The sequence below is a fragment of the Lethenteron reissneri genome, chromosome 16 (assembly GCF_015708825.2).
Source record: "Lethenteron reissneri isolate LAM-NWPU_2019-01 chromosome 16, ASM1570882v1, whole genome shotgun sequence".
NCBI classification, from domain to species: Eukaryota; Metazoa; Chordata; class Hyperoartia; order Petromyzontiformes; family Petromyzontidae; genus Lethenteron; species Lethenteron reissneri.
In genome coordinates, this window is record NC_083794.1 from 6,939,826 (window position 1) to 6,961,819 (window position 21,994).

The 21,994-nt window shown below is 48.7% G+C and overlaps 1 protein-coding gene across 1 annotated transcript in view; it reads right to left on the reverse strand.

Moving 5' to 3' along the window:
• Positions 1-21,994, reverse strand: part of HHIP (hedgehog interacting protein) — a 161,877-nt gene that overhangs the window by 131,196 nt on the left and 8,687 nt on the right. Inside the window, 1 exon segment of the mRNA XM_061552237.1 lies at positions 3,330-3,585. Within this exon segment, the coding sequence (XP_061408221.1) occupies positions 3,330-3,585 (256 nt within the window).

Consider the following 21,994-nt stretch of genomic DNA (forward strand, 5'->3'; position numbering starts at 1 on the left):
AGGGGAAGCTGCTACCAATTTAGAAGTCACTTGCCACTGATGTTAGCCGTGGCCAGGAATATACCTACGTGACTTTACCGAAAAAAACCTAAGAGTATGAATCCTTGCAGTCACGAAAGCTTCAAATCTAGAAGTTTGTATGTTTGTTGAACTTCTTTCGCACCGTACGTAGCCAACCGTGCTCATTGGTGGATTGAACCCAGGTCACTTGGGCTCACAGTGCAGTGTGCTACCCACTGCTCCAGCCTGCTTACTTGAGAATGTACATTAAACTCAAATAGGAGAAATTAAGTTGCTGCCTTGAATACCACCCCACCGCATGATGAAACATTTTTCTGCATATTTAAACACAATGTAAGAATAAATAAACTACACAGTGCAAATCCAAGTTGCACATTAATTATATTAGTATGCTATTTAAACACAAATAATCCTTAATATGTAACAATTCAATACAGGAAATTAAATCCATGAGAAGTGCATTCAAGCATGTCATAATAAAGAAATTATTATATGAATGTTGCACTTGTAAAGTTTTTTTTTTATGAGAATGACCTTTCCACTCTATGAACGAGTGGCGCGTCGAAGGAATCCAGAGAACCCAGAAAAATGCCACGCATTTGAGAGCATAAAGGCTCAACGCAGATGGATTCAAGAATCCATGGTTATACTGCCATCTCCTATTGCCACCTTTCAGAGTGCAACCCTAACAAAAAGCTGGTATTCCCAGACAGTCTCCCATCCAACTACCTACCAGGCTCTACCCCAATTAGCAACTGAGATCGGAAAAGATGGGTGATTTGGCAGAATTATTGGTTAATATAATTATCCGCATTTAAGCAGTATTGTATGATTTTCGTTTACCCTCTTTGTGAATTAAACTAGACTTATTCACCTCGAATGCTATGTAAGGCACCAACATCATGAACTTAATTTACGTACATAATTAACTGAGAAAATCATGACACATCAAAAATTGCGTTTTGTAATGTATTAATGTCAGAGTGGTGGAGTAATCGTCAGTGTGCAGCAAATTAATTGTATTTTTGGCCATGGCTATCATCAGTGTTGAATTATATCTGAACCATTCCTGCATCCCCCCCATGATCAACCTATTCTGACCAGCATGGTGAAGTATGACAACACAATCCTCATGACTTAACATGTGATGAGGCCTTCATCCAGCAGTGGATTGACAATAGGTTACAAATGTTACATCATTTTAATAATTTAAATAGGTATTTCATTTCGTCTTTGAGGTGATCAATTCACTCTACAGGTTGGGAAACAAAAAAAACACGGGACAATAAAAATGCTATGTTTGGATGCATGAAGTAAAGTTTGGAGTAAATTTGTTGTCAATAATAGTGAACAAAATGTGCGTTAAATTACCTAATAACCCTCACAAGCAATCATTTTGTGTTTGCTTCACCGTGCTCTACTGATCACCAACTGAAAAAGTATTCCGCCCCGATGTGAGTAATGCATCTGCGAGGCCAGCCGTTCAAGTTCGCTGACATAACGTGTCAGCATTACGGAGAGGGCCCTTGAAAAGCGCCACACTTGGTGCTGCTAAGTTCAGGTTTTTGACGCCTGCGTTGCAAAAAGCGCCACGTGCCTTTCGTTTTTTTTGCTGGGCTGGAATCGAAAATAAACCGCCAACAAGTGAGCTGATGATTCACCTAAATCCAAGAAGGGTGACAGACATTAAAAACGACGTAAACTTTTGAGAGCTAATTTATCATGCAGATACCATTTCTATATATTTTTTCTTTCAGAAAGCAAAGCAAATATCACATATTTGATATCAGGTCATCCCTTTATCTCGTTAAATCTGTGGCCAGTCACGTGATATTCTCCCTCCCACCTGAAGACGGTTGCTTGTGTACCTACGTAACTTTACCAAAAGAACCAAAGAGTATGATATTCCCCTCATCACGTGCTCTAAAAAGAAACCCCTCTCTCTTTTAAATTTTGATTTAAAGCTTTCGTGACTGCAGGTATTCATATTCTTGCTTCATTATATTTTTATTATTTTATTATTTCCCTTCTACGTGACTTAACCGAAAGAACCAAGAATAACCTCTCTAGATTTGAATTCAAGATTTGAAGCTTTCGTGACTGCAAGGATTCATATTCTTAGGTTTTTTCGGTAAAGTCACGTAGGTACAAAATTAAAATTAATGAAAGTAAAATAAAAATAAAATAAAAAAAGAATATAATAACCTCTCTCTTTTTCAAACGATCCAGACGCGCATCGTTTACCCCTGTTTGTAAAACGTGGAAGTGATATCCGAACCGGTGCCGGGGGCCCTCATTCGCCCAACCCACACTAACCAACATGGTGAAGTATGGTCAAACGGCCTCGCACGTGTTCACCAATATTTGTAAAGGATCTAGAGATGCGATCACATCTCGCTTTCATACATAATGCGCTGTTGATTTAAAACCAGGTGAGAGCCCACCGAGACCAAATGTCTCTTTATTCAAGGGAGATCTGTGTCACAGAGCAATGCGGCAGTTGACGTACACAGTAATGGTGTATCATAACGTCTGTCATCGTGTACCTCACGTCTGCACGTGGAGTGGTCAAGCGGTGGCTTTCGCAACTGTGCCATGAACCCATCGACCTGAGTTTCGTCAACGGTGAGCGACATCCGAATTGGCCCTGCGGCCCCACACGCCAACCCCCAACCCGCACTATCCAAAGCGTGGGTGAAGTATGGTCACGCACAACTCCCACAACTGACGGGGTGTGGGATTGCTTTCACACAACAGCGGGTAGACGGAGCGCCGTGAATTATAATATGGCCATTTAACAATTGACAATAAACAGAAATCAACAAAATTGACTGCACTCTCAAAAATAAGTTTGCAGGAGTGTGTTTGCCGGGAGGGCCATTTGTTTTCCCGGCGAGAACCGGGCATTGACAAGTGGCGCGGCGTGAACGCTGATCCATTGGCACAATTACATTACGTAGAATATATAGATGTAAAACCTGAGTCATGGGAGGAGTTTGCAGGGGGGGGGGGGGGGGGCACGGGCGAGGGGGCAGGGCCCCCCAAACTGGACACCTTCATAAATGTATTGTCAGTAGTTTACAAGTAAAATTACAAATCAATACATTTATTAGATGCACCCACAATTCTTAATGTGAGGGACAAATCGAACCCCTGCTCCCACTCCCCAAATATAGAAGTCAAACTCCACCTATGACCTTGGTATATATGCAACGCTGTAGTGTATATATATATACAATGTATATATCTAAGTACATCCACGTGTACCGGGACCATTGCCAAGCACCGACTCCCTGCGGCTGCCGTACCGGCCAGGTGAGGCTTGCAGGCGCCGTAGAACTCGGCGCAGTAGTCCGGGCAGAGCAGGGGCATGGTGGTGGCGGTGGTGGCAGTGGCGGCACGGGAGGAGCCACTACGTCCCGTAGCTCTCGACCGCCCCGCGGACTGCACCTCCTGCTGCGGTTGCAGCTGCAGCAGGAGGCGGCGAGCGTCGGGGGAGCAGCGTGCGCATTCCAGCTCGTCCAGGAAGCGACGACACGCCGTGCCGTTCAGAGACGCCAGCAGCTGTCGAACGGGACGGGGGCACACGGCGATTCTGTCACGATTGCCACGTCGGCAGACCTGTTTCTCCACCTGAGGACGGCTGCTTGCGTTGTGGCCGAAACGTCGTGAGAATTATTTTATTATTTGTTATATTTTTATTATTTTATTATTTCCATTTTACGTGACTTTACCGAAAGAACCAAGAAGATGAATCCCTGCAGTCACGAAAGCTTTAAATCGAAAAATTATTTCCGTCGCTTTCCGCGTCGATATGTTGCCACTGCCGATCGCAGTGAGATTCCAACCTCCCCCCCCCCGCCACCACCCTGTATTTGCAGGCCTCACATATCCGCTGTTCGTATTGTCAATGGATGCCACCACAGATGCCACACGTGCATGGGCACGTGGAAATTCGGGCAAACTGCCACGTTATTCACATTGCCTGTATCACTGAATATTGTGGTTACAACAAATTACGGCAAAACCACGACACCACCTCCCCGCTACTCCGATTGTCACCTGGGAGAGGTGGAAAATGTAATGATACCACCTTGGTTGTGGAGGTTGCGCTGCATATGGGAATGTACCGCGTGTCGTTCTGCAACGTGGTGAACAGCACCCGGTGCAGCTCAAAACAAGAGATAATGAATCCTGTTATCCAAGTTTAACAATGGATTAGCCCCTCAATGTACTAGTCTCCAATCAGGCCTAAAGCCATCCTATTATCCGAGGATGAGTTGCCATGGTGGCGAAATGTTACCTAGGTCAGCTGATTTACAGGAGATCATGGGTTCGATCCCAACCTTGATGCCTGTATATTTGGAGTTTGCATGTTCTCCCAGTGGTCGTGTGAATTTTTCTCCGGGTCCTCCGGATTTTCCCTCCACATTTAGAAACACACGTTTAGAGTATTTGGCTGCTATACATTTCCACGTGATAAGCCACTTAATTGAGCGATGATTTGTGGCCAGGTCGCCTCTGAAAAAGAGCGATATAACTTAGTGGGCCCTATCTAGTAAAATAAAAATAGTTTAAATAGTATTAGTTGAAAAGCTGTTTTATTTTATTTGCATATCTTCATGGGCAAGTGGAGGTAGCTGGAAGTGGTCGCAAATTTATGTTATCATCCACATTTATCAATGGGTAACTGGAGTTATTACGAGTTACGTCCACGGTTTGCTGCCAATCCGCCAACTGTGCTACTTGAATCACTGTGAATGGGGGGGGGGGGGGGTTACTGCAGCACCGAATCCTTCGCATATTGGCATGATCTTAAACTGAATCACGAATTATCATCTCAATCGTTCACTTTTCTCGACACTCACCATCACACATCGCCATGATCCTCAGGAATCATTTGTTTGCGTCAATAGTCACCATTATCGTTATCGATAAACATAAAGCAAAACATGTTATGCACGTTAATATCAACATCACAAATATTGGACGCATCCATCAGGCTGCAAAAGAACCTGAAAAGGAAATGAAATAAAGTAAAAACAATGGAATGAGTGCCGCAATTGATACGAACTCCCACCAAATGTAACGAAAATTACCTTCACCATATTGTGTCTGTGGAGTCATCGATTTCAATCTGTTGACATAAATTGTCAAAATTAGGAAGAAAGCACTTAGGGGAAAGGTTTTATTTCTTTAAATTTATATCAATACTCTGTGCTGCTACTTCACATTTGCCCATTGTTTTAAAGCGATAGATTGTAAACTGCATGACGCCATTGCTATATACATATGACATTGCATTATATATCTCATAATAAAACTGTAGTAATGAATACATTAGCAAATCTGATAGGACACGTTGAGTGTCCCACCGCATATCCTTTCAAAATGACCATTTGCCTTCAGCAAAAAATAACGCGAAAATTTAATTACAAAAAAGGTTAAACAAGTGAAAATTGAATGTCCCTTGCGCTTTCATTGCGAGGCGTTACGGTCAATTGACAACAGTTTATCGCCTTGAGTAGAGAGAAAAAAACGCTTCACGTCTCTCTTCTTTTTTTTTGTTTTCAAAGTTTCGTGAAGTTTTTTGTTTTGTTTTCAGCGTGGTTAGACATTAAGAAGATGGACTCCTGTGGGCCTTCGTTTTTAAACAAAAATCCTAACTTTCAAGCGGTATCGAGTATCATGCCTTAAAATACACAAACATCAGGCACCCCACAAGGAGGATGAGGTCACGGTCACCTGCCACTCAGAGGATGGGTTTCAGCAGATCAAGTTGCCAAGTGCAGTGACTTCAAGTTGACCAATATTAATGTTGACCGGCCGGTGTGTCTTAGCAGGAGGGAATGGCTCACAGTCAGAAGTTATAGAGTTCAAATCCCAGTGAGGGTTGACACATCCCATCACCATCATCATTACTTCGGGACGGGTAAAATCAACATCACCTGCCATGGGGGAGACTGGGCCCCATCAGAGGAATGTGGAATGTCCACACATGAGCGGTGATGAGTACTGCCAACATCCTTGAAAGAACATTGTAAGTAGATGTTTCTTTGAAAGTGCCTGAAACCATCCTAATTACTACCAAACATGATTTCACACTGTCCAACATTTAATGCGTCGCTAAAAGCATTTTTACACCACCAATGAAAAAAGCTGTACCGTTTAAGACAGTTTCTTTGAACAACAAAAGACACCCGCTCAGGTCAGCAGTGATCAAACTATAAAATTTTACATTTGAAGGGGTGGGTGGCGGGGGGGGTAAATCAACAGCACTTAAATAAAGAGATAGATGATGTGCCAGTGCTCTCTAATGCGTTTGTTAGAGATTGGGTGTGATGGATTACGACAATATGGCATCTCTGCACTACACCGACCTGCATGAGTCCGACGATTCTGCTCGTACAGTTTTATACCAGAGCCACCGATGTAACAACGACCCATCTCCCTTCTTGAATTGTCGCATGTATATTTACAACCTTAAGCTAAAGTTTTCATAGACTTTTTGAAACTAAAGTTGTGGCATTGAATCGTTCAGCATGGGGCTTCGTGCTAAATGAAACTCTGCTTGCGTTTTGATTCCCGGCCATGGCTAACATCAGTTACATCCATAAGAGGTTTTGTTTGTGTTAGATGACGTAAATATATAAATGTGTCGTTAAACCCACCACCACCCGACAAAGTCAACTAGTAAGGTTTGTCACGTGAACAGAACGTGGCCAATTCGTCACTAGTCCAGCACACCGGTGTGTTGGAGAGCAAATCCACAACAATTACAATCTGAGTACGACGTTTCGCCAGTAATTACAACTAGCTTCATCAGGCGGGCAGCTGTCATTGGCATATTCTGTTTATGTGACAAACCTTACTTATTGGCAAAATCGTGTGGTAGCGGGTTTAACGACACATTTATATTTACGCCATCTAAAAAAAAAAAACTATATTATGGATGATATTGGTCGCGAAAGTCTACGTGTTAAACATCAGTTATGTGTTGGCCCTTCCCAAGGTCAACTTAGCCTCGAATGAGTTCCTAGTGCAGTGTGACAACCTTCAGCGTTGGGAAGACAAAGACGGATAAGCGTGGTGCTCACTAACAGCACTTGCCCCAACGGTCTATGTCTGTACGGGGATATTTGTCTGTCTGTTGTTTTGTCTGTTGGTGTGAGTGGATGGATGTTCCACGTAAGTGCACTCACCACTAAGCCAGTCTGCACAAAGTTGATGGTCAAACCCCTGCAGCTGCCCTGCACCTTGTGCAGGGAATTACCAATGTGTGGCCATCTGCTGTAAACTGAACACTGCATTCTCTGTGCCATCAGGCACCGTGGGTAGTTCATTTTGTGCTGGTGCTATAGGTGGGGCAATCTACGCTTAGAATGGTTGCATTGTATAATAATGCAACTGCTTCCATGTGGATATAGATGATGTGGTCAAATGTGCAAAGGAGGTAATATCTAAAGGTTTTCACCTCGTTCGTTTGATAGACGTACGGGTAGAATGCAAAGCCCCAACACGTAGTCATACTACCATGGACAGCTCTGTTAGTGAGCACCTATTAAGGCCACCGCAGCTTCTGAGAGGACTGCATGAGCAGCGCAAAGCCTGGCTGCATTTTGTCTCTTCAATTGCGATGTTAACACGCTGGTCACCAAACTAGCTGCTTATTTTTGTCTGAGCTAACCTAGGGGTTGACCAGACAAAGATTTTTGCTTTTTGCATTTCGTTTTTGTGTCCTTCCCCCGCACCTCCGATTAGCATGGTTGGCTAAATGCGGTGCGAAATAAGTTCAACATACGCACGTACAAAGGTTACATGGCATTCGCCACAGATCTGCACCATGGCCTTGAAGTAAACCATGGGTGCCCATATGGTCGTGTGGTGAATAAACCAGAGCACGCATTCTTCTGGTACACGTACGTACGCGTTCACATTCTGCATGCACCGTACACATATTGGGCTTACGCACTGTAACAATGGTTTTCGCACTGCACTATGAACCCAGAGATCTGAGTTCCATTCCCTGGCCTGGCTAACGGTGGCGAGGGATAATTGAATGACCCACCCCCTTCACCAACCTGCACTGACCAGTGAAGTCAAATATGGTCGAACTACATGCATGGCCAACAGGATATGGGGAACCTTCATCCAGGGGTTAGTTAATCAGAAACGTGTATATCTTCATGTCGTGGTTGGTAGGTGAGTCAGTGGACAGCTTTCAGGAGTAGCCTCATGGTGAACATCTGAAACACTTCCAGTGAATGATTCAAGCGGGCAGTGGCGTTACTGTGACTGGCGATGGTGGTCGCACTGTGAACTCTTGCTCTTTATCCATCCGCATCTGCTCTGTGTTGAATCAATGAGCTGATTATTAATAAGAGGTTCTACAGATCGATTCAGAGGCACAGGTAATAGGAAAAGCATGGGCTCTGTATTACGTTGAACCTCCATCGCACTATACGTAGCCAACCGCACTAATCGGAGGTGCAGGATGAGGGCGGATGAGTTTCACCGCATACACTGTGTATATATATTTTCTAGGTTTTGTATGGAGTTGATATCCACAGCTGGCCATGGCCAAGGCGGTGTAACCGAACCCCATTCAGCCGAGGCAAAGTCATCAGTTTGGGGTTTTTTTCCCTGTGGTTGATTGTCGGTCAAGAGCTGCACGGTTTCAATTAAGCGCGGGCCACACCTGGAGCGAGGACTTTGTAAAACACGAGATGGATGAGGCTGCCTCCGCTAAGCGGGCTCTGGGAGCAGCTCATGTTTAAGCCCCAGTGAGCGCACTGTTCGCCGCCTGAACGATTCCGCCTGCACCGCTCTCCTGCTCAGCGGAACAGGCCGAATTTTGCGAAAGGGCATAAAACTGGTACTAACGTTACACGGCATAAGCTCATGGAACACCTCAATGGAGGGCATAATTATGCGTAAACATGCAGAATGAAGTCTCGTCAGAGTCCTTGATTGTGCAAAGAATCACTCGCGGCGAGGCTTATTTTAAGGTTTTTTTTTAGTTGTAAAACTATTCTTGGACAAAAAAAAAGCGTTAAAGAATTTTGTAAGAATAAGTGATTTCATTTCCTATTCGCACCGTTCTTACAGCACATGGGCTTACTTGATGCACGTTCTATGCTTGCAATATTTCAATATTTTAACGTAATTTTATACTCTGTAATATTGTAACACATTAAAATTGTAGATCGACGTAAATCAATTTTATGGGCCCCGTATGATTTGGCCGACATTTGTAACTTTTATTTTATTATAATTTCAAGGTTTGATTAATATACCACGTGATGTGAATTTTTGTTCTATAGCTATGCACACACAACTAAGACCATAATTGTTATCTTCATGTTGTAAAACGCACATGCAACTATTCTACCAAGAACAAAGCCCTGATTTGGCATATAATGACTATGTGTCAAGATAAGCAACGCACCACAAGAGTCCATTCAAACCCAGATGGGCACGAGGAATTCAACTGAACGGGTTCTTTAAGGCAGACGCGCTGCTAGTTTCGGTGCACAAGTGAGTATTCGACCATGTGAACAACTCACCTCCTCGACTACCCAGCGATTCGATGAATTGTCAGAATTCATCATCAAAATTCGTTTCAGGAACCCGTTTTTATCTTGTTTTATTTTTCACGGACTCGCGAATCTCGTTTTCCCGTGCGTTCTGCCTCCCCATGCGTTCTGCCTCGTCTGTAGAGTTGTGTCCACCCCATTGGCCCCAATGTGAAAACATTGAACGTAATCTGCGCGTACTTTGCACAAATCTAATATCGTCGATTTGAACACTCGCGATTTCTTGCACGTATCTCAAGCGTAACAATCTATTTTAATCAACTTAACTGTTTGCGAGCATCAGGGCGTTGTTGCTCCTTTCACAAATGCCCTATTTGCATGAAATGTAGGGACAACAAAAGGCCTCTCTCAAGTGCTCGGACCCGGGCGGGCGTCAAAATTCCCATTGGGTCACGGCCAAGGTAGTCGAACTTGGTTTAGGGTATACACTACACAGCGTCCAGCCTCGGGCTCATGTTTAGCATCAGTGGCCCGGCGTGCTTTTGTGCTCCAGGTGAAAAAAAAGTGGCGTTTGAGACTCGGGTTCATAAAAACTATGAAAAATTGCGCGAACGTGCCAGTCGCACTGCCGTTTGGCTCGAGCAGCATAAACCCGGGTCTCTTCGTCTGTGTCTTGCTCGACCAATTAGCCAATAACTCGCACAAGTTCAAAAAACATTTATCTGCCTCCTCTTACATCAACAAGAACGGCAATAACCAGAACATTTGTGAATGTACTCTGGTTATTTAAGGCGTACTCTGCCACTTATTTGCTCAATCCGATATTCAACATATCAGCAGCAGCAGAGCGGAAGTATACTAAAGTCGTTATCAGCGTATATGTTTTAATTTAGTTCTCTCTCTGGCTCTGCGAGCATGGTTTATGTAAAGCTGGAGGAAGCTGCACGCCTCTTTTTAAAGAGGGGTAGGCGGTGGGGGCCAGAAAAAAAAACACGAAAGAAAAGCTGCAATCACACTACACGGTCTGAGCAGTATGCTTCTGGAGCCATGCCTAATGAAGATGGATCTTTTGTGATTTTCCTTCAGCAATAGGTTATAGCGATTGCCACCCAGCGAGCGGGCCGGGGCCCTCTCCGCTCAGCGCTCCGTTTGTTTATGCCCGGCCCCTGTTTGGCCACGGCTTATCGCGGAACCCAGCGGCGATGCCGTGGTAGCACGGCGAGTGGCGGGCCACACACTAAAACCCTCCCGAGGCCAATTCGGCATGCGCACGACAATCCGCTGCTGGCAGGCGGCGATAAGCATAGATAAACAAATAACATCAACAAGTTCACAATTATAAATTAGTGTGGCTGATTATTATTACTATTTCCCCTCCTCCTCCTCCTCCTATCCAAATCTTCTCTCGCTCCTCGTTCCCGCTTCTTACTGCCACCCCCCCCCCCCCCCCGATGCCCTTCGCAACTCCCCACTCATTGTTGGGCCTCAATGTCCCTGCCAAGAATTTGAATAAACTTACTTATGCCGTCGCTGTAAATTCCCGCAATTCCCATTTATAGGGGAGAGCCGAGGCATCTGCGGGACAGGCAGGAGAAAAGAGGCTAAATGTCAACTGGCTGATCAAATCAGGTGAGGCCCCTGCAGATTTCGAAATGCACAAGAGCGATCAGCCTCACGCTAACTGCTTCTGACACTTGTGATAAGCTTCTATGCTGCCATGTGTCATTTGACCGCTGACCCATGAGCAAAGACAAAGAGGGTGCGGGTTTTTTTTGTTGTTGTTGCAAATGCGCCCCTCTCTCCTTTTTGGAATAGCAGCGAGTGCAGGATTTGAATGGTTCGCCACTCAACCCATTAAACCCGTTTTGCTATTTGGATGGCGTCTATACCAAAACAAAACAATGCACGAGCTTGCATGCATACGCTCACGACTCAGTGAGGCATTTCCATCTAAATAGAGCGGTGTTCTTAGTAAGTGCACCTTAACATGGCCTACGTATTTACACGGAAATTATATTAGCACATGCACAATGAGCACTATCAGTAAATCGAATTTGTAAAAAAAAAGTATATCATCCCAAAAACGAATCTTATGAAAATTGATATAATTGTCTTGGATTATAAATGCATTTTGTCTCAATCGGTTAACCTGCACTGTTGTGATGGGATTTAAAAACAAACATTATTTATTTAGATCAGATTATGAATGTATTATGATATACTTTCATCACCAAGCATGATCAGGCCCCTGCTGCATGAAGGCCTACCCTACGTCAAAAATTTAATTGACAAAATATGTGACTGGAATTGTACGCTGTAAGGGCTCTGCATAAATGATCGCCGTAAATGTCCAGGGGTGGAGTGGTGGCACAGTGGTTAGCGCAACTGCTCTCCGAACCTCTGTCACCCGAGTTTTATTCCCATCCACTGCTAACATCCGTGGCCAACTTCTTGGTTCTTTCGGTAAAGTCACGTAGAATGGAAATAATAAAATAATAAAAATAAAACATAATAAAATAATTCTCACGACGTTTCGGCCACAACGCAAGCAGCCGTCCTCAGGTGTAGAACAGGTCTGTCGAGAAGACGGCTGCTTGCGTTGTGGCCGAAACGTCGTGCGAATAAATTGTATTATGTTTTATTTTTATTATTTTATTTTTTCCATTCTACGTGACTTTACCGAAAGAACCAAGAAGATGAATCCCTGCAGTCACGAAAGCTTTAAATCGAAAAAAATCCGTGGCCAAGTTACGAGCGAGCATTGACCAACATGGTGAAGTATGACCAAAGAACGACACAAGATTGGGAGGGCCTCGTGCGGCAGTCGGCTGACAAAGGGCTGTAAATTAAACAACATACGCAGAACAATGCAGCACAATAAATCTCTCGTTGAAACACGAACATTTTACGAGGCAATTACTTGATTGAGGGAAAAAATAAAAACATCGCCGGGCAATGGTTGCAGGCTTTCGGTCAGAGGCAGCGGTAATTAAAGATATGGGAATAGGAAAGATGTGTTTTTTCTCAGAACGTCCAAATATTTAGAGGAAGCGTGTGGATGTGTCTTTTTCTTGACTGCGGTGGGTCGGTTGGAGGGGTGGGGTGGTAGAGGGGGGGGGGTGGAGCTGGCTGGGGAGAGGGGGGGGTACCCAACGAAGATATGGCCACCGCGTTTAGTATCAACAAACTAATGACTGTTTAGTGCAATTACTGCAGGGGAGCCAGCGACACAAGCCGTTGACAGCTCGTGTTTTGGGGGTGTTTGACCACGAAGTTTTCTCATCGCAACCGGGCATTGCGGCCGCGGGCTCTCGATCTGGGGCTGGGGTTGAGTTTTTTTTTGTTTTGACAAATTCATCCGCTCTGCGGGATTTCGCGTGGCACCAGCGTGGCCCAATTCTTCCCCAAGCCCGGGTGTAGGTGGAGGAGGTACCGTGTGTCACAATAAGCTGCCGGTGTCTCGAGAAGTGTCGCCGTTTGGATGCAAATTGAAATAATTGCGTGCGAAAAGAAAAGAAGAGCAAGCGGCGTTAATGATCGCTAACTAGTCAGCTGGACGAAAGTTCTTTTTTTTGTAGGAGTCTCATTAAAAAAGAAACTGTCATTTTAGTTTCGTGAATTTTCCTTTGTTCGGGACTATTTATAAGGACGATTGTTTGAAATTAATTATCGTTATAATGAAAATGTCTTCTTTTTGGCAGTATGGGAATAATTTGGATACATCCTCAACTGCACTCTGAACCTACCGCAAATCCACGTTGTATACATTTGACCAAAACTGCTCATGACCAAGCAGTGTGTCAATCCTACGGGAATTTAAACATTCCCAAGGGGATCCTATTGTGGTATTTTAATTATTTTCTTGAGCCACAACCGTGTTGCACAACTTTTAACGAGCTAATTTCCTCCCATTAAAAGCCAGGTAATCATCGGTGAATCGTGGGACATTGTGACAACATAATTGTTAAGTAAAGCCAAGCAGGGACAACAATCCGTTTCTTCCCCAAGTTTAGTTTACTCTACAATCAGGTGGAAACCCATCGAAGCACAGTAGCCACAACAAGCAGGCAATCAACTTTAGGGGGCTCCACGGCTGTGTTTAAGTGAGCAAAATAGCGTTCACCACACGTATTTATGTGCTTATATAAATGACAGGAGCAATGATACACGATGTGGCATTTTCACGATAGAATGAAAGAACACATAAACTGCATTGCCATTTATTGTATTTATGGGCACGTACGTTCAAATTATTGCCCTGCCCGTTGCAAGGCAAGCACATGAAAGCCAAACATTTATCTCGGCTCCGTGTATGTCGACCTCAAAGGAGAGCAGTGCGCTAATGGGAACACATCGGTTTCAGAATTGATCACACGCGCGTCGTGAGGCCACTGAGCTCTGTCAAGCCACTTTGATGACTCTCACTGGGAGTGGCTGCCTGCATGTGCGTTGAATTTCGTTTGCACCGCACGTAGCCAAACGCGGTAATCGGCGAAGGACAAAAAAAACTCACACAAAAAGCAGTGATAAAGGAATGAGTTTTCAATCTCGATTTAGAAGTGCATAGCTCCAGTGGCTTCCTAATATCGGAAGGAAGAGCGTTCCAGACGGCCGCGGAAACTCATCTGAAAGTGAGCGATGCGGTCACCGTCTTTGTTCGACGGTTAGCAAAAAGTCGCTGTGAGGATGACCGGAGTTCGCGTGATGGTTTATGCTCCTTGACGAGATCATCAAGGTATTGTGGTTCATTTGTGGCAAGCGCTTTGTGCGAAAAGAATGCCACCTTACAATGCATTCGTCCTGCAATCGGAAGCCAATGCGGCTCGGCGAGCACCGGACAGACGTGGTCATCAAATGTGGAGCTGCCGTGCGTTGCTCCGTCGGTTGCACACAAAGTCAGGCACAGATTCCCCCACCCTTTTCACACACACGCACGCTGAGGGAGTAACAGTGCACGGAATCATAGATGAATCAGTTATACTGGTAGGAACCTCCTGATTACACCAGCCCACAGGGGATTATTGTGTCCGTCCGTCCGTCGTGCATCCAAAATGGGAGGGGTGGGGCTGAGCAGGGAGGGTGAGGATGGGCTGGCTGGGGAGGGCCTGGGTGGGGAGGGTGGGGCTGGGTGGGGGGTGGGAGGGGTGGGGCTGGGTGGGGAGGGGCTGGTCACCCCGTGGTGCCCTTATAAAACTCAACGTTTAACCTACTCACGCCGGCTTGTGCCCGCCCTCACAGTCGGCCATATTTGCGGAATACACCACGCCGCCGTTGACCCTGGCCATTGACCGAGCAACCCAACGTTCCTACCAGTCCCCTCCGCAGGAATGTGTTCTAATTGATTTGCATGCTCATTATACACGCATCGGATCGCATGCTCAGAGTCTACGTGTTTCAGTTCGTACGTGATGCGCGCAAGTGACGTACAACATTTATATTAATGCCTTTGTTTATCCAATACACTTTCTTTTGTAAAATATCTTCTCAATTTACCCGTGAACAAATTAGTGAAAGAGTGTCACCTTGCCTTGCTCTACCGAGGAGATGGGGCGATTACATCGGCTCATGTGCAGTTGCTTGGTGGATTAAAACATCGTGGGGTCGTGTGAAACGGTGGTGGATTCGGGAAGCCTTCATCTAGCAGTGGATGGACCATGGTTGATGATGATGATGATGACAAATGGACGAATTTAATCCCTTTCAGCCACCAGTGGCCAATACATTCACGACAATGCAAAAATAAACAACCGATTCTTGATTGAATTGTAACCATGAGTTGTGACAATTCCAGTGAATCGACTGGAACTTGAGATTGCTGTGTCAGTTGTCATTACCCCTCATGCGGAGCCTGCAGCCAAGTGGCAAGTAACAGGGCCCAGGGAACGCCAGTGGCGAAACTCAACTCGAGCTGGGCTCTTTTTCTCTCTCCATCATCATTTCCTCGGGTACATCTCTTAACAACGGTGGATCAACACCACGGCAACAAGTTATAGCCTTGCTCCCCCCACCTGATGATGGTTGCTTGTGTTGCAATCGAAACGTCGTATTCTATTATTATTTAATTTATTTCTACGTGACTATACCGAAAGAACCAAAGAGTAATTCCTGCAGTCACGAAAGCTTCGAATCTAGTTTATCGCCTTTTGTCAATCAGTTGCTGGACAATGGCCTCCCCATTCCACGTTGGTCATGGGGGTTGCTTGTTGCTTGGCCATACTTTACCATGCTGTGGAGTGTGGATCTTTAGGGCATTGAATGAAGGGGGGGGGGTGATGTAATGTAACCGCTTTACATGTCGACAATCATCCCCCACCGCAGAGAATTCATGAATTCTTCCAATCGAAAGTCGCGATTCGATTCAAGAATCGATTCTATTTTTTACATGGGGGTTGAGCCAATTCCGTACAACGCGTACAAATTTTAAATCACCGCTTCTCTCTCTCTCACACACACACACACGCGTGCTTCATATGCAATATATCGTGAGCTTTAGAATCCACGATAAATCGGTTAATTTAAGCATTGTTGTGCCCCTAATTTAACACGGCTTCTAACATCACCTCGCCGTTTTAGGATGCACTAAATTATTACGGACATCCAGTACGGGCGGTGCGGATAACATGCGGGAACACACAACGCTCACATCTTCATTCTGGGTGCAGTGGCACAGTGACACTTTTGCAGGCAAGGGTTGGTCGATCACGCACATTTTTAAATCCTTTATATTAAGTTCGCTTGCTTGCTTGTGTAGAGGTGTAATTGCGCATGGCTACGAATGTTGAGGTGTGATTATGCATGGCCACGGATGGCCAACAAACACAAGGGGCGGGGTTACGGCCGTACACAAGGGTGGCGCTCGCACCGACGTCCGCATGTGTATCCCCCACGGGCCCCCCCTCGGGGGCGAGTCCTATAAAAGGTGATGAGCTCGAGGGCTCGAGGTCGGGACTCAGCTTTAACCAGAGAAGAAGGAAGACCTGCTAGAATAGGCCCCAGAGCTCCCCTGGCTCGCTGTCCTTATAAGGGCCGACCAGGGCAAGCCGGTGGCGTGGCCCCGAGCGCCCAGACTAAGCTGGTCTGGTGACTCAGGGTGCCGGAGTCCCAGCTTAACCAGGCTGGGACAGATAGCCTCCCCTAGCCCCGTAGTGGAGGAATTGGATTAGGTTAGAGGGGTTAGCTGTCGTGAATCCCTGTAGCCAAGTGACCTGTAATTACTGTGTTGGTGTAATAAACAAGTGTGCCTCCGATCCTGTCGTCAAGCCTCCCATATACTTACTACATCTGGTGTCAGAAGTAAAACGTCCAACGATGGACACACGAGGGACGACACGTACCAGGGAGTCGGAGATGGAAGACGCCGCGGCCGAATCAACACCAGAGATGGCCGGGGTCGGATCGGAGCAGCCGGGGCCGAGTACGCCCGCGCCGCTACGACAAGAGGGGGGGGATGCGTCGGCCGAAGGACTCCGGCTGGCCCACTCCCGCCTGGCGGAACTGCTCTACGCCGCGGCCGCCGCGTTGGAGGAGATCACGCGGCTGGGGGCTGGAGGGGCAGCGCGGGTCGACGACGGCAGCCGACGCGCGGCGACGTTTCCCGCCACCCCGACGCGGCTCGCGGTTAAATTTCCCGCCATCACTACAGTGCGAGCGGAGGGCGGGGCCGGCCCGCGTCACGTGACTGCTGAGCGCCAAGCACAGGCCGTGACATCATCAACACCGGCCAGCGCGTCAACATCAGAGCGACCGGCGATGCCATGCTCACAGCCCGCCCACACTGTATCATCGGCGGGGAGCGACGGAGAGCGATCTGCAGCCACGGACGTCGCCTTGCAGCAGCGTCTGCCGCCTGTAAAAAGAATTCGTAGGCGCAGACGGAGACTGGGGCGGCTTCAAGAGGCGGTTCATCGCTCATCAAGAGATGGCGAACTGGACGGACGCCGAGGCTCTACGCGCGCTGCCGGCGATGCTGGACAACGACGCCCTGGCTACCCTTACCTCGGCGCCTAGGGAAAAGCGCGCCACTCTACACCTGGCGTTGCAGCTGCTGTCAGCCGTCTATGGGCCGCCTTCGGACTGCAGGCAGCTGTTCCACGATCAGCGTCGGGGCGCCAACGAATCGCCCCTGGCCTTCCGGACGGCTCTCCTGGCCCTGGCGAAGGCTGCTTTTCCAAGGATGGACGAGGAAGGAGTGGATGCCATGGTGGCTGAAAAGCTGCTGCTACTCGCTGATGAGCTGGACGTCAACGTCCTGGCTCAAGACGACGCGGAGATGTCGTCCCTGCTGGTCGCGCGCCACATCCACGGGGCTTGCGGTCCCTACGTCGAAAGGCGGCAAAGGGGGCAGCCGGCCATGCCATGGCGGCCACCGCCCTCCCATCGGAGGAGGTCTGCGGGGTGGAGCGGCGAGGGGAATGGAGATCGGCGGCACCACAGGCTCGGAATGGACCGAGCCGCCAGGAGCAGCCCAGGACATCTGGGGCGCTCACACGCTGCTACAACTGTGGCCTGCAAGGCCACGTTGCGTCAGGATGCCGGGCTCCCCGTCAGCGCGGGGCGACACCTCGTCAGGACGCCACGCCGTCTCCTCCCAAGCTCCAGCAGAGAAATACGGCGAGTCGCGGCACCTCACACGTTTGGCCCACGCACACATCCGACACACACTCACGCGCTCAACTAAACAGGGCTCCAAATTCCCCGTCCGTCGCGCGCGATTGTTCTGTAATGCGGCGAGCGCTCCAACCGGGTCAGTGGTCGGAGCTCGCCCATCGTGTCGTTGCTGCGTCGGCGGGATCATCGGTTGTGGTCGGTCATATTGATGGGGTAGAGGTGCGGATTTTAATTGACACAGGGGCATCGGCGACCATTATATCTGATTTGATTTATAACATCCTTCCCGTTCAAAGTCGTCCCTTGCTCCCTGTTGACGTGCCATGCTATGCTGCTAACGGGGGCTCGCTGGGCATTATTGGGCAAATCCGCGCCACTATCTGCATTGGAGACATTAAATTATCCGGGCCTGTTTTGGTTTCCTCCTCACTCGCGGTTCCGTGCCTGTTGGGGACGGATTTCTTGGCCAAAATGCCCATCCGTATCCTGATTGACCAGGGGTGCATTGAGCTCCCATCGGGCCGACGCGTTACATTTTTGTCTTCCCCCACCACGGAGCGTCGGGCGTTTGCCACCGTGCAGGCGCTCGTGACAAAAACTGTGCGCGTACCTTCGGGGGCTCAGATGCTCGTCCCTCTTAGGTTGCGTCGGCCGTTTAATGAAGGGGTTGTGGATCGGGGGGTCTTGTTGGGACCATCTCGGGCCGGGGTCAATGGACCCGATTTGCTCGCGGCTCAGACCATGGTGAGAGGGGATGGGGACCCCTTCATTGCAGTCCTTAATGTAGGATCGCGAACGGCCGTGGTTCCTCAAGGGACCGTGCTTGCACACCCTATGAGGAACCACTCGTGGGTCAGGTATCCACCGATCCTCCGTCGCGACCGCATTCGGACTGTGATGACGGATGGCTGGATGCGCTTTGCGCGGGTTCAGTGGACCTGTCCGACTCGCAGCGCGCGCAGCTGCGAGTTCTTCTGAGCGAATTTGCTGACGTTTTTAGTCAACACAAATTTGATATTGGTTGTACTAAATTGCTGCGACACCATATTGACACGGGTGACAGCGCGCCAATCCGCCAAAATCCCTTTCGGTTGAGTCCCGCCGAAAAGGATCATGTCAAATCGGCTGTTGATGACATGCTAGCCGCCGATATCATTTCCCCTTCCAACAGCCCGTGGGGCGCGCCGATCGTTTTGGTGAAAAAACACGACGGCTCACTGCGGTTTTGTGTCGACTTTCGGCGTCTGAACAAAATCTCTGTGGCAGATGCGTACCCGCTTCCTCGAATGGATGAGTCGCTCGATGCCTTGGCAGGGGCGCGATTCTGTTCCACCCTCGATTTGCTATCTGGATTCTGGCAGCTTCCTCTGGATGACGAATCAAAACCTAAGACTGCTTTTCGTACACCGCAAGGTCTCTTCCAATTTAACCGCTTGCCGATGGGTTTACATTCAGCGCCGGCAACTTTTCAGCGGTTAATGGAATTGGTCTTGGCAGGCTTGCAATGGGATTCGTGTTTGATTTACTTAGACGATGTCATCGTCTTTAGCAAATCCTTCGAGGAACACCTCCAGAGATGGCGTGCTGTTTTTCTCAAGATGCGGGCTGCCAATTTGAAATTTAAACCGCAGAAGTGCCATTTACTCCGCGAATCGGTGCGGTATTTGGGTCACATTGTTGGGCGCTCGGGGATATCCACTGATCCCGCCAAAACGGAATGCGTCAGCTCCTGGCCGACTCCCACCTCGGTGGGAGAGGTCAGGAGTTTCATTGGGTTCGCGTCGTATTATCGACGGTTTGTGGCTGACTTCGCTACGATTGCGAAACCATTGCATGCCTTGACGTCCAAGGGAGTCAGGTTTCATTGGGGGCCGGAGGAGGAGGCTGCTTTTCGCGCCCTCCGGAATGCTTTGGTGGGGGCTCCGCCGTTGAATTACCCCGATTTTTCACAACCCTTCTTGCTCGATACAGATGCAAGTAACACGGGCATCGGGGGCGTGCTGTCCCAGCTCATTGGGGGCGTAGAGCATGTGGTGGCTTACGGTAGTCGGGTACTGTCTCCAGCCGAACAGCGGTACTGCGTTACCCGTCGGGAATTATTGGCGATTGTTTATTTCATTCAGCAGTACCGCCCGTATCTGTACGGTCGGCGGTTCACCGTCCGTACAGATCATGCGGCCCTACAGTACGCCCTGCGGGTTCAACAACCATCGGGCCAGTTGTCTCGATGGTTGGAGATCCTCCAAGACTATGACTTTGTCACCACATATCGTAAGGGTGTCCGCCACACGAACGCTGACGCCCTGTCACGATTGCCACCCACTTTGGAGTGCGCGTGCCTCTTGGGTTCGGGGCGTTGTAGGCCCCCGAACGTCACCACCGATTCGGTCCTCGTGGCCGCTGCCGATGCGCCTTCGGCTTCGGGTCCTATCGAGCAAGAAGGGAGGGATTCGTTGCTGGGGTTGTCGGTCGCGGACTGGGGACGCCTCCAAATGGAGGACACCTCCCTCCTCGCTCTGCGCCGTCGCGTCGGGGAGGCTGGTCAGGGGGTGGCGAACGTTGACTCGTGGGGGTTGTTCCAGGGTCTTTTAATGCACTGGGATGGAAAAACCCGCCGCCAGCGGCTCGTGGTGCCTGCAGCATTAAGGGGTAAGGTGGTATGGGCTGTTCATGAGCGGCTTCTGCACTTGGGGGTTCACAGGACCTTTGCCACGCTCCAGCTCGATTTCTTCTGGCCGGGCATGGCAAAGGACGTGGGGGATCTCCTGGGGTCGTGCACGCAATGCACGCAGAGGAAGCCACCTGCTAGGGGGTCCAACCCTCCGCTGCAGTCCATAAAGGTTTCCCGGGTTAACGAGCTCGTCGCTCTGGACATACTCGGCCCATTTCCCGCTACGCCCAGGGGCAATAGGTATTTATTAACGGGGGTCGAGTACTTCACGAGATGGCCTATGGCCTGGCCCCTGGCCAACCAGTCGGCAGCAGCCATCGCGGAGGCCTTTGTCCAGGGCTATGTCCTCGACAAGGGTGCTCCGGAACGGCTGCTTACTGACCAGGGTAGGAATTTTTCTGGTAAACTCCTACGCGAGGTGTGCGACCTCTTGGGTACGGAGAAGGTTCGGACCTCTCCGTATCACCCACAAACTGACGGGATGGTGGAACGGCTGCATCGGACCATCACGTCTATGCTGTCCCAGCAGGTGTCAGTATCCCAGACGGATTGGGACCTTCGTATAGCCGGTGTGTTGCAGGCCTACAGAATGGCTCCCCATGCGGCCACCGGATTTTCCCCTTTCTTTTTGATATATGGGCGCGAGGCTAACCCCCCTGTGACGACCCAGCTGAAGCTCTCGGCGCCCCAGGCGAAGTCTAACTTGTCCGAACACGTTAAATTTAACATCAGCAAATTGTCTGAGGCGCGGCAAGCGGCCGTGCAAAATTCTGAACTCCGCCAGAGGGCGAACGAGAGGCTTCGGTTGGGGCGGGTACAGGTGGTCAAATGGAAACCAGGGAACAGGGCGTGGTTGCACTGTCCCCAGGTGCCGCTGGCAACCTCGTCAAAATTGGTACGGCCGTGGCGGGGGCCAGTGGAGGTCGTACAGGTCTTGCGGCCGCAATGTGTTTGCGTCAAATGGGGGAGGCGCCGGTGGTATGTGCACCCCTCAAGGTTGAAACCATTCATCGCGCCGCCCCGTGGTTCACACACAGACACGCATGGCCAAATGTGTGAGGGTTCCGCCGACTCCCCGACGTCGCTGCACTCGCCTAACCCGACATCAACTGTTCCGTCCCCAGGCGCAACAGGAGTGACGGGTCCACACCCACCAACC